Source organism: Numida meleagris, chromosome 4 (assembly GCF_002078875.1).
Source record: "Numida meleagris isolate 19003 breed g44 Domestic line chromosome 4, NumMel1.0, whole genome shotgun sequence".
Classification (NCBI taxonomy): Eukaryota; Metazoa; Chordata; class Aves; order Galliformes; family Numididae; genus Numida; species Numida meleagris.
In genome coordinates, this window is record NC_034412.1 from 58037340 (window position 1) to 58050797 (window position 13458).

General features: G+C 48.0%; 1 protein-coding gene across 1 annotated transcript in view; it reads right to left on the minus strand.

The window, feature by feature from the left end:
• Nucleotides 1-6936, minus strand: part of FAT4 (FAT atypical cadherin 4) — a 138546-nt gene extending 131610 nt beyond the window's left edge. The window contains exon 1 of the mRNA XM_021395427.1: nucleotides 1657-6936. Within this exon, the coding sequence (XP_021251102.1) occupies nucleotides 1657-6936 (5280 nt within the window). The remainder of the gene's footprint in view (nucleotides 1-1656) is intronic.

A 13458-nucleotide genomic window follows, 5' to 3' on the forward strand; every position in this document is an offset into this window, starting at 1 on the left:
CAGTCACAGGACTGTGACCCAAATACTCACTGACAAAGGCTTAACCCTTAAAGCAACTTAAGAAAGTACATGACTTAACAATTCAACTTTTATCAGTTTTTGCTGTTAACTTTTATGAATTTTTAGCAGGGGTACATAGAACCATATGATAGGAATCTTCTCATAGAAATAGCATGCATTATTTAAACCAGCATCACAACTAAAACTGGTCATGTTCAGATACACTGTTACTCTTCAGAACATAACCACCAACAGCAAACAGCACACGTGTTTAGATAAACTCTCTCACACACACTGAGAAATGTGAGTTTGGAATCTGCTCAAATTCCCTGCCTAACAGCAATGCTTTGTAGAGCATCAATCATTGTCAGTATAGAAAAGTTAGGTTATATATCTACACAGACCATACTTTAACAAGAACAAAAGTAGCAATTAAGAGGAAAAGCTACAGACGCCAAGTAAGAATTTGAAATACCCCATCTGCTAAAATAAAAATAAATAAATAAACATAAAACCCTCCAAGATACCACAGTATCCTCAGTGGCTCATACAAAGGTGTAATTCTCTAGTGGAAATAGAGATGGGGGTACTGCCTGGGACACAGGAGGCTGCACAATGCTGAGGTAATGCGCTTAGCCAGCAGGGGAAATGACTGAACCAGTGCACTTCCAGCATTCCCTGCTGGCTGACCTACTGAGCGGTGTCAGCCCCAAACTTTCAGCGACTGAAAGTTCAATGACTCACAGCAAAGTGCAGAAGGCAGCTCCAGAACATGGTGCAAGCTAACACAAACACAAGGCCTCCTTTCACAACAGGCTTCTCTGTCTTCATACAGAAGACAGAAATAATGGTGTAAGCTTTCAGCTCTGTGGCCCAATTAGCATACTCAGGGGCAATTAAAATATTTGCACTTCACAGCTGATGTCTCAGATCTACTTTGCACCCTTTGCTGCTCAAACTAGTCATTCAGAGAACATTTAAAGATCCTTCAGTCAACACCAAAGCAAGCTGCTTTCTGATAAGGAAAGTTGCCTCCTAAACTGTTACACTTTTAAAGCCCGTCATAGAACAGAACAGAAACAAGACCATTTCACGCTCATCTGTACGGGTAAAGAAGTAACGGTAGATAGGAGATCTATCTGAGACTTCACCAGGAACAGCACACAGCGGGAGAACAAGCATGTCCAGACCGGAGACACTAAATGAACTGTTCAGAGAGCAATCCCCTACTGGCCAATCCTCAAATGCTGACACGATGACTGCAATGAAGGACGTTCAGTTGTAACTCACTCAAGAATAGAAAGGCTTAATTTATGATTGCTAAAACGAGAAGCTTTGCAAAACTCATGATATGCTTGTGATTAAAGCTTCTAGGACTTATAGCATTTTTTATTCAGAAGGTATTTGGCCAACATTGTGCCTTTAGTTCCAAATTTAAGCACTTTGCCTGAGCCCCTCTCAAGTTTCTAGAGGTAGCTTTGAGGAAAACAGTTTGAAGCATACTGGTTGAAAAGTTACCCTTAATCAATCAGCAGACTTAAAAGTCCAGGTCTTCTGCTGACACTGGTATTCACAGAACACTCAAGTAACAGCAAGTACATGAAACAGCTTGTTTAGAAAGCAAACACACAAATAATTACTGAATAAAAGCTTTACCTCTGCTCGTTGCGTGCGGGGCAAAATAGATGATTTTTCAATGGCATAAACATCCACCAAGTAGAGACGCACTCCTTGCTCCCTGTCCAAAATGGCAGCAGTCTGGATGACACCAGTATGGCGTCCAATGGTGAAGAGGCGCCCCAGACTCTTATCTTCGCATCGGACGGACACAATGTAATATTCCACCTGGGCCTCAGAACCCCGTGGACTGGCTGCTTCAATAGATATCACATTCGTCCCAATAGGCTCACCCTCTTTTAAGATGGTTATATATTTTGGCTGCGTGAATATAGGCCCATCAACACCTTGTAGAATTATAGTCATCTCAGTGGTAGATTTCCTTCTTTCAGAGCCAAGATCTGTAGCAGAAACTATGAGATTGTATATGAGCTGAGAAGGCACCAAAGCTGATGCTACTCTTAGGTCTCCACTGTAGCGATCCACAATGAATGTTTTGGTATCTCCATTGATTATTTCATATTCCACCTCTCCATTGGCTCCTTCATCAGGATCTGCCGCAACAATTGTTGTTAGGATTGAACCAATCATGACTGAAGGGTCAGCTGCTAGAGCATTTTGCGATATGAACACAGGAACATTGTCATTTTGATCCATCACTAAAATAGTCACGTTCTTCAAAGCAAACCGCCTGGACTCCACAGGAACAGCCTGATCAGTGGCTTTTACTGTTAATTCAAAGAGATTAGCAAACTCCCGATCTATTTCAGCATTGGTAAATATTGTCCCTCTGACTTCGTCTATACGGAAATGATTACCTCTTGGCGTCTGTTGAATGATTGCATAAGTTAACTGCCCATTAATATCCGCATCTGAATCATTAGCAGTCACAGAAATGACAGAACTACCAACAGGAATGTTCTCAATAATAGATTTAAAAATGTCACCTGGAGGAAAATTAGGAGGGTTGTCATTAAAATCCCTAACGTATATTACCACTGACATCGTAGATGACCTTGGTGGTCTTCCTTGGTCTTTTGCTGTTATATTTAGCTTATACAAAGATTGCGTCTCAAAGTCCAGTTTCTTTGTAAGAAAAATACTACCAGTGTTGGGACTGATGCTAAAGGTCCCGTGATTGTTTGTCCCTGTAATGCTATAATGGAGGTCAGCATTGTCACCTGAATCAGAGTCAGTGGCAGTGACTGAGGAAACAAGTTCACCAACTCTCATGTTTTCCAAGACATCCACTGACAAGGTTGATTTAGGGAAGGAAGGACTGTTGTCATTCTCATCCAATACATCAATGCTCAATGCACAAGTGGAACTTAGGGAAACTGCACCAGAGTCTACTGCTTGGATGACAAGTGAATACGATGCAGTAGCTTCATGATCTAGCTTGCCTACTAAAGTCACTTGGCCTGTGCTACTATCTATTGCAAACTTCTTTTCTTCATTTCCCTTGATCACGGAATAGTGAATCAATCCATTAGTCCCTTCATCAACATCTGAAGCAGAAATTCTCAGAACCTGTGTCAAATTTGCTGCCAATTCTGATATGGTAGCTTGGTAGAGATCTTTCAAAAACTTGGGAGCATTATCATTGATGTCTTTCATGTAGATCTGTACAGTTGCCTGATCCTTTAGAGGCTTTGGCAACCCCTGATCTGTTGCTATTACTGTAAGACTAAATACTGCAGCTCCTCGCTGTCTCATAAGAGCTTCCCTGTCAAACTGATGAGTACTTCTTATTTCCCCAGTTATTGTGTTCAGCTCAAAATCTGGTTGCATATGCTCAAATGAATACCTGACTTCACCATTCGGCCCAAAATCTTTGTCTACAGCATTTATTTTACCCACATAGGAACCACCACTCTGTTCCTCTTCAAAATAGAACACATAGTTTGTACTGTTGAACAATGGCCTGTTATCATTTACATCCTCCAGAATTACTGTGATGTTCACAGTAGCGTTGAGCGGTTCTACTGCTCTATCAGAGGCAACAACGAGTAAAACATATCTTTCTTGAAGCTCACGGTCCAGTTCACTCTTTATGTACAGCTGACCATCTGGGAAAATGCCAAAGGCATCCCCAGCATTTCCTTCAATTATACTGTAAGCTATTTCACCATTCACTCCCGAATCTTTGTCAGAAGCCTGTACCTTAAAGAACCGTGAATTCACAGGCTCTGACTCCAAAATTGTAATTTCATAGGAAAGCTGGTCAAACACAGGAGGGTTATCATTTACATCATGGACAGAGACAGTCAGGATGAAAGTAGAGGACAGCTGTGGCACACCCATATCCGAGGCCAGGATTTCAACCTGGTAAGTCCCAGCATTTATGTCCAGCTGCCCTATTAAGCTTATGGCACCTGTTTGTTCGTTGATTGAAAACAAGCCCTTTGGGTTTTGCTTAAGGCTGTAAAGGACCATGCCATTAACACCTTCATCAGGATCCAGAGCTTTGGCTTGGAATATGGTATGACCAGCTTTCCAGTTTTCAACCACATTTACACTTTCCACTGCATGAATAAAGTGTGGGGAATTGTCATTTAAATCTTTGACAGTAATATTAACTATAGTGTCTCCAGTTACTGCCCCACCACTAGCCACCACTTTCAGCTGGTAAAATGCTTGCTCTTCCCTATCAATAATACTGGCTGTGGTGATCTGCCCTGTCACTCTGTTGATGGCAAACACACCCCTTTGGTCACCTGCTGTAATAACGTAACTGATGTTGGTATTGAGGTCCTTAGTAGAAGCGAAAACAGTACCTACATGGTAACCTAGGGCAACATTTTCAAAAACAACAAAACCGTACATGCCCTGGTTGAAAACAGGTGGATTGTCCTGAGTGTCCAAGACAGTGATGGTGACAATGGCTTGGTTCTGAGACTGAAGATGGCCACCATCAGTGGCCACAACCTGCAACTGGTAAGCGGTTTTCTCTTCCCTGTCAAGGGCTATTTTTGTAGTGATGACCCCTGTCTTGCCATGGACCTGGAACCTGGATGTATCCCCAGCTGAGATGCTGTACTTGACGGTCCCATTGGGCCCCAGATCAGGGTCAGTGGCAGACACTGTAGTTACATAGGTTCCAGCTGGCTCATTCTCTTGGATATGAGCAAAATACTGGACAGGATAAAAAACAGGGCTATTGTCATTCACATCCAAAAGACTCACGTTAACACGGGCTACCGAAGAAAGGGGAGGAGAACCCAAATCAGTGGCTAGGACCTGCAGGGAAAAGTGAGCCTGCTCCTCCCTGTCCAGCTGTGAGATGGTGCTGAGCTTGCCTGACACAGGATCCAAACGGAAGACCTGCCGAGGGGCCACTGAAGAGGAGCCAACTGCCACCACTGCCGGCTCAGCCTCCTGAAGGGAGAAACGAATGGTCCCATTGTCCCCCAGATCCCCATCCACAGCACTCAGGACCAGCAGCTCAGTTCCCGATGGGGAGTTTTCAGCCAAGGAAACCTGGTAGCCCTCAGGTTGGCTGAAGCGAGGCTTGTTGTCATTGACGTCCAGGATGGTCACCACCAACTGCGCATAGGAAAATTTGGGCTGCACCCCCTGGTCACGTGCACTGATGTTGAGCACCACCTGGGAAGTGGTCTCTCGGTCCAGCCCACTGGTGATGGATGCACCCCCAGCATGCCCAGCAGTGCCACCCCCAGGACCAGCTGTGGTGACCAGCCCACTGTGCTCACTGATGTGGAACCAGCCCAGCTCATTGCCTGAGACAATGCTGTATCTGAGGTTGGCGTTGAGGCCCGAGTCACGGTCTGTCGCGCTCAAGCCCCGCACGTAGCTGCCCAGAGGCACCTCTTCGCTGATGTTCACCCTGTACACTGACTGTTCAAAGACAGGTGGGTGGTCATTGATGTCGTTCACAAAGATCACCAGGCTAGCCACTGAAGAGCGGCTCACAGGAGTTGCCACCACCCCATCAGGGGAAAGGGAAGAGGTGGGGAAGCCCGGGGGTGGTGGTGAGGCCCCATAGTTATCAGCCACCGCCACCGTAAGGTTATAGGCAGGGATGCGCTCCCGGTCCAGCGCAGCCGCCACCTTGATCAGGCTGAGGTTGGGTACCTTACTGCTGTGCACCTCGAAGTGCCGCTGCTCGTTGCCTGCCAAGATTGACACAGAGATGTTCCCATTGGCAGCGGGGGAGTCAGCATCGCTCACCGTCAGCAAGGCCACCACAGTGCCAGGTGCCGCATTCTCATCCACAGAGGCAAAGCGGGAGGTGGCTGGGAAGTAGCGGAACTTCACCCGGGGCTCATTGTCGTTGACATCCAGCAGGCGGATGAGGGCCTCAGCCCGGCCGCTCAGTGCAGGCACCCCACGGTCTGTGGCCTGCACTGTCAGTGAGTACTGCTGGCGCAGCTCATAGTCCAGGTGCTCCCGGATGCGGATCACCCCACTCTCAGGGTCCACCTCGAATGGGAGGCTGCTGGCCCCCTCCCCACCACCACCGTCGCCTCCCTCCAGGCGGTAGCGGATGTCAGCGTTGGTACCTTCATCAGCATCAGCCGCTGCCACCTGCAGAACACTGGCCCCAACAGGTGCATCCTCGGGCACGCGTGCCTGATAAAGAGTCTGACTGAAGATGGGTGGGTTGTCATTGATGTCCTGCACGGTAACATTGACCTGCAGGTACCCGCGCCGCCGGGGCTCGCCCTTGTCCTCCACCTGCACCAGCAGCTGGTAGCTGGGGGTGGCCTCCCGATCCAGCCCGCCCTTCGAGACCAGATGCAAGAAAGCACCTTCGCCACTAGGATTGAGGGTGATGTTGAGGCAGAAACGTCCCTCCTCGTTGCCAGACACAATGCGGTAGGAGCTGTGGTCCACACCATTGGTGCCGCTGTCAGCGTCGGTGGCCGTGTCCAGGATGAGCTGCCGCCCGCTGCCCGTGTCCTCCTTGAAAGTCACCACGATGGAGGGGTCGGGGAAGACGGGCGCGTTGTCATTGAGGTCGAGCACCAGGACCCGCACCTCGCTGGGGTAGGTGGGCTGGCTGGAGAGCACCACCAGGTCCACCACGTCGCTGGCCAGGCTCTCGCGATCGATGGAGGCGCGGGTGTGCAGGGCACCCGAGGTGGCGTTGATGGAGAAGAGGGCGTGGTGCTCGCTCAGTCGGTAGGTGAAGCCGGGCCGGGTGGCTATGGTGCCCACCCAGGTGCCGGCCGGCTGCTCCTCCAGCACCTGGAAGACCTGCCGGGGCTCGGCGGCGGCGCCCAGCGGCAGCAGCGGCAGCAGCAGCGACAGCAGCAGGGGCGGCAGGGCCCGGCGGGCGGCGGCGGGGCGGCCCATAGCGACCCGGGGGCCGCTTCCGCGGAGGGGCCCGGCGCCGCCGCCGCCGCTTTCAACGGTGCCCCCTGGCCGGGGGCCGCCTCCCGCAGCCTCCTCGCTCCGGCCCCTCCCTCCCGCTGTCCCGCCGAGGCTCCGCTCGCCCTGCCCCGCCGGGGAGGGACCCGATCGGCCGTCCGTCCGTCGCGCTCAAGGGCCGCGCCGCTCGTCCTGCGCCCGCCGCCGCTCGGGGGCCGGGGGGCGGCCGGGGACTCCGCACCGCATCGCCGTTCAGCAGCCGCCGCCGCGCCGTCGGGGGCCCCGTGCTCCGCCGCGCCTCAGCGGCCGCCGCCACCCCGCCACCATGCCCAGCCCGGGAGACGCCACCGAGCGCCGCCGCTTCCTTCTCCTCCACCGCTGAGTTTGTAATCCACGATCGCGGAGCCCACCGCCGCCCGGCCCCAACTTTGCGCGGCGCTCATTGATCCCGTCCCTCTTGACGCCCGGCCGGGCTCCCCCCCGGCCTCCCATTGGCCGCGCCGCCCCAGTGCCCGCCCCGAGCCCCGCCTCGCACCGCCCCGAGCCCCGCCCCGCCCCGCAGCCCGCCCGCCCGCCGCGCACCTGGGGCAGGTGGGGCTCCGACGGCTCTGCGTGAGGAGGCGTCCGCTGTGTCCCGCTGCTCGCGGCCGCCGGAGCCCCGCGGGAAGGGGGCGACCCTTGGGACGCCTGCGTTCTTATTTTTATCGTTATCGCCTAACTTCGCGTGATTATTTAACTTTTTAAACTTTTCGTTTCTTTTAAAATTCTGCTTATTTCTTTATTTTCAATGAAGATCTCGAAACAAACTTCAGCGGGCTCCTATCCTTCCTCCCCGGCAAAACCCTCAGCCGCGCACCCCGGCCCAGCGGAGCGGCGCCGCGATGGGGCCCCGCGGCCACAGCGCCGCAACCGCGGTCCCGGAGCGCCCCCTGGTGCCCACCCTGCCGCCGGACGGCGCCGCTCCCCGACGCCGAGCTCCGTTCGCAGGCGCAGGGCGGCCCCTGGCTGCAGCGCTCACTGAGGAACAGGGGAGTATCTAGATGGCGAGTTTCACAGCACCGGGTTTATGCTGTTTTACCCGGTAGCAAAACAAGTAGCAAACATTATGTTAACGTAAACGATAAACGCTTCGTAACTCGTGCATGAGAATAAAGCAACTGATACCCCGGTGTATCCCTAGAGCTGAGCCGCCATGGCCACGGAAGAACTGTGCTATATTCCCAAAGTGATTCAGTACATCCAAATTCCACTTCACAGGATTCAGATAGTGCTTTTGTAATTAAAATGCAGGAAATTGCACAAACTTCTAAAACTGACTTTCAAAACAACTTCAGGCAGAAAATTTTGATTACGTCCTTAAAACAGCTGTACCATATTCTGAGCCATGGCTGCTATTTCATACGTATTCAAAGTTACCAGATATTGTAACAATAACAATTTTAGTTTATTATTATTATTATTATTATTTTATCAAAAAGTTACTTTAATGGCTAGGAAATCAAGCCATTGAAAACAGTGTCAGCAAGCCATGCTCTAAATGAGTTAATGCAACAGTATCATAGATTCCCTGGGATCAGCTCCTTCCTGTCACTACCCCTGATTGCACTTCTTGATAAACGATCAGTTTGTTCGTATGGATGTGAATGCAACACGCACTCTGCTGGTAAAAAGACAGGTCACAACAGAAGCAGAAAGGCAGAGAGGAAACCCTGCCAGGCAGCCACAGGGTGACGCTCAGTACCCTCCTGCAGCCAGGCCTGACGCAGGGGGAACAAAACCAGCTGCACCAAGGTCCCCTATCCTGCCTTGAAAGCAGTGGTCATGAGGAACCCGCTAGCAATTCGTAAATACAGAAATAAAGTGAAGAAAAGGTCATTTTGCATTTTTCATGTTGTCTGCAATTCTGTTGATAACGCAGCCCACCACTTCCACAGGCTCTCACCTCCAGATACAGAAAAGCAATCTAATCTCAGCACTGCAAATACTTATCAATGCCCTCATGGTGACAACAGATCAGCACTGCTGTGCTTACAGTGCTCCCAGCGCTGTCTTGCCCAAAGTAGCCACTGACATCGCTGAAGTGTTGTGCCAGAAGGCACAGGCAGTGTGGAAGCATGTGGAGGGCCGATGAATGAAGTAAGAACCACTCATATTTTGGGTTGACATGTTATAGGTTTATAAGCATGTTTTCTTCCTGTGTCAACTAAACAAAAATTGGATATGTAGCTATTATCACACAGAGTCCTAGGAGGTCTCAGGCCTAGAATAAGACATTGCAAGAGGAACGGAACTGTGTTCTGTAGCCAGAACAGAAAGCAATCAGGAATTCAGCAAACCTGGTGGGCTGCTTTCTGTGTTCTCTACTTGCTGCACTGAAGGAGCACTGGTGCACATTCTGAGAAGGGCAACAAAGCTGTCAAGGGTCTGGAGCACAAGTCATATGGGAAATAGCTGAGAAAACTAGGATTGTTCAGTCTGAACAACAGTTCAGGAGAAGGTTCAGAGGAGACCTTATGTCTCTCTACAACTATTTGAAAGGAGGTTGTGGCATGGTGGGGTCTGCCTCTTCTCCCAGGTAACAGTGATAGGACGAGATGGAATGGTCTCACACTGTGCCAGGGAAGGTTCAGGTTGGATATTAGGAAAAGCTTCTCAGAGTGGTGATGTGCTGGAATGGGCTGCCCAGGAAGGTGATGGGGTCATCATCCCTGGAGGTGTTCATGAAATGTAGAGATGTGGCACTGAGGGACGTGGTTAGTGGGCATGGTAGGGATGGGGTGACAGTTGGACTTTATCTTAGTGGTCTTTTCCAACCTTAATGATTCTATGATTCAAGACCACAAAACCTCTGCCTGTTTGATTCCCACACTCCTGAGCAATGCAGGACATGACATTTGGCATTTTCCCTATCCCTCGCAGGCAGCTGCACATTTCTATCACCTGCGGGCTGTGGCTCCATTTATGGAAGATGTCAGAGCCCTTTGCAGAAGGACGTCCCTGCCTGCATGATGCTGCTCCTGCAGAGCTGGACGCTGTCCAGGGGACTGCCTGGGTTTTTCCTGGATGTAGCTCCCAGTCTCACTAGTTTCACTGCCATGATATATACAGGAACTCTCACCACATGGCTTCAGGAAGATTTTCCTGTACTCCTGCATGTAGCAATTGAATCCATTTTCTTAACGTTAGCACTGCGCTGTGGAGTTTTGTAGCCAGGAAATGAGGCAGATATCTTTTTCATTCTCAGGCTGACCCAAAGATACACCAACAGCTTCCCTGTCAGTGTGACCTACACTCCCTACTCCTATACAAGCAATTTTACCTGATATTAAAACGTGTGTTTCTCCAAGTTCAGATTTCCAGTATGTAAAGATAACCAGGAATGCAGCTCTTATGGGAATATTACCAGTTATTTTTCCATTTTCATATGGTACAGGCTATACTTTGATTAAAAAGCATTAGAAATGGATAACTGACATATCATTTTGCTATACCATGCATTTTTCTGTTGGCTGACATTTTTTATCAAAATGAATTCCATTTCCTCCCAGACTGCTGGTAAAGATCCAGTGCAGTATTTGACCAAGAATGGCTCCTGGGAGAGCCACTAGAAACACCCCGGCAGGACAAGGATACCTCATCAACCCTCACTATTTACAATTATTTTTAGGACTATCATTTCACTTCAGTTAGTCTCTCTCAGCAGGGCTCTTCTATCAAGATTCATGTGGAATAGGAATTGTAGCATCGTTAATGTTGGAAAAGACCTCTAAGATCATCGAGTCTAACCTCTAACCCATCCCCACCATGCACACTGACCACATCCCTCAGTGCCACATCTCCATGTTTCTTGAACGCCTCCAGGGATGGTGATTCCAACACCTCCCTGGGCAGCCTGCGCCAAGGCATCACCACTCTTTCTGAGAATAAATTTTTCCTAATATCCCACATGAGTTAAATACTGTAACCTAAGTTAAATACTGTAAAGAACTCTTTTTACAAAAACGGCTTCTGCAAAATGGTTAACAAACAGAGCTTTTATGCAATTTCTTGTTTGTTTCTTAGATAAAGCCTATTTTAAAATATCTTAGGAAGCAACCTGGCATTCATTGCTCAAATTCTGCTCTTGCACAGCATGTGAGCCTTCTGTGGCTGTATGATAGACAGCAGCCTAACCAGCATGCCTTCTCCAGCCTTACTAAATGCACAGTTTGCCTGTCTCTTAGTACTTAACCGGTATGAATAAGGACTTCCTTAAAATGAACATTTCAGGTCCTGCACACAGAGAGTTATCCTAATATTCTTTTTTTTCCACATTTGTTTAAAGTGCATAGAATCCACAGTAGTATCGTTGCTGATATTAGTGTACCTAATCATCAGATTCTGGGAAAAGAGACAAATTGCGTATTGAATGTAACATAGCTACCAAGAATGGAAGATGTCTTTCAGATCACTGAAAGCTGTCAGAAATGTTGGGTTTTTTCCTGGCAGAATTGTAAAAACTCATGTATCATATCAACATACAGACACTTCAAGTCATGCTATCCTATAATCTTAGTGTTGCGTAGGCTTCTAAACTATCACTAAACAAGGGAGTTTATATTCAATTGGTTGTCTGCACTCCTTTCACTAGGGCTGGACCAGGGCAGTAGACTCAGTCACCATCCATCCGACACAGTGCCCCAGCACCGCAGCCACCCAGCACCACACTCCTTGTGTTGTGCTGGCACATTGCCTTAAACAGGGACAAAGCCTGCAAGCTTTCTATAGCAATGACCACTTCTGTAGAGAATTAATTTTGTTGATTTCGTGGGAGGAAGAGGTTTCAGGCAGTGAGGGGTAGATTTCCAGTTGTGACTAACTGCAGTTCCATGTGCTATGTGAAGCAGTATCATTTTGCAACCAAGATGAGAGTTTATAGTTCTTGACTTGCACTGTAAATATTGGTTTTTGTTATATATCCTTCTGCCTTGTGTTTGAAGCAAACAAATGTTTTTCTCGGCAGTGTTAGAGTGTAAGTTTTTCCAGGAGCTTTTACCTCAGGACTAATCTTGCCATTACTCACATAAAACAACATGTAATAATTATTTTTTTGTTGTTGTTAAAACTTATGTTCCATGCCTTAATGCCAGACCATGCCAGCTTGTTTAATTGGCCTATAAAACCCCTCAGAAGTGATACTTCTGTGTTTTGGCAGGACTTTATGGAAGGTACTACGACAACCAAGCTGCTTGAGAATTGTGGACATCCACAAAGACTGAGAGGTCAGGTTTCAGATTTCTCTGTCACAGGCACTTCTTGGAATCTGTTTCTCCCCAGTGCTATTTCAGGCCCTAACCCAGTATGGTGATCAGAAATTCTAAGTCCTATAATAACATAGTGAATTTCCCACTACAAAATTTGATAGCAAATCTGGTTTCTATTAATTGTTGAGGTTTTTTGTTTTTGTTTTTGTTTTAAATGTCCAATTGCCAAGGACAAACACTTCCCGCCTTTTCTCTCCTGATTCTTGATTTTTTTTTATGATTTCCTAGAATGCTTTCCTAGCTTTTCACCTGAAAAATGGATTTGCTCATGCTACTTCTCTGCCTCATCTGAGATAGCTCTTCCTTAAGAGAATTCAGCATCAGTTCATTAAATGATTAAACCAAATCCTTTTCAGTTCTTCTCCTGAGACTTTGCTGTTGCTTCCTTTGACTAACTGCATCCGAATTTGAAACACCATTTTGCCCCTAACTGAAATACAAATGTATATTAACACATATATTATAATAGCATATTAATATACTATATTTCTCTCAGGAAGATGTTTGTCAGTCACAGAGTCAGAACAATGTTGATTTAAATTAGTAGCTACCGAGTCCAACCTTCGCATGATTGTCATTTTGCTCTCCATGAGCCAGAACTCACACAAGGCAACATATAGACAAGAGCAAGTGAGGCAGTAGCATCACTGCAGATAATCTACAGTTTCTACAAGAGCCTCCTTTCACAGAGACTTTCAGATGTCATTCATCTCAATGTGATCACTCCTGAGGTCCACATGTTATCAGCTGAAATAAATTGTTAGAACTCATGGATGTGAGTATATATAATTGCTACTATTCCTAGAGAACAGAGGTACCCTTGGCTCCCTGGGACCCAGGTTGGCATTACTGGCTCCACTCAGAGCCTTTTGTAAACACATCCATGGGGCCCAATGGAGAAAAGTCTTTTTTGGAAACTGATGCAACCTGGGAATTCCTGCAGACATGTGCAAAGTTCTTATTCTTAACTGTTCACACCCACTTCTTACTGGATGCAAAAACCCTCACAGAAGTCAGTGTTTCCTTCATTCCCTTACCCAGCCACCGCCATCTCCTCTGCCTTACACAAAGGATAGCATCTGTGTCCAGCCAAGGCTGCAGTGGAGCTTGCAATGGCTCACTTGTCACTGTAAGCAAAGCCTGCTCACCAAAAAAAAAAAGCCAAAAACAACACATGGGTAATTCATCATGGAGCCTTCATAGA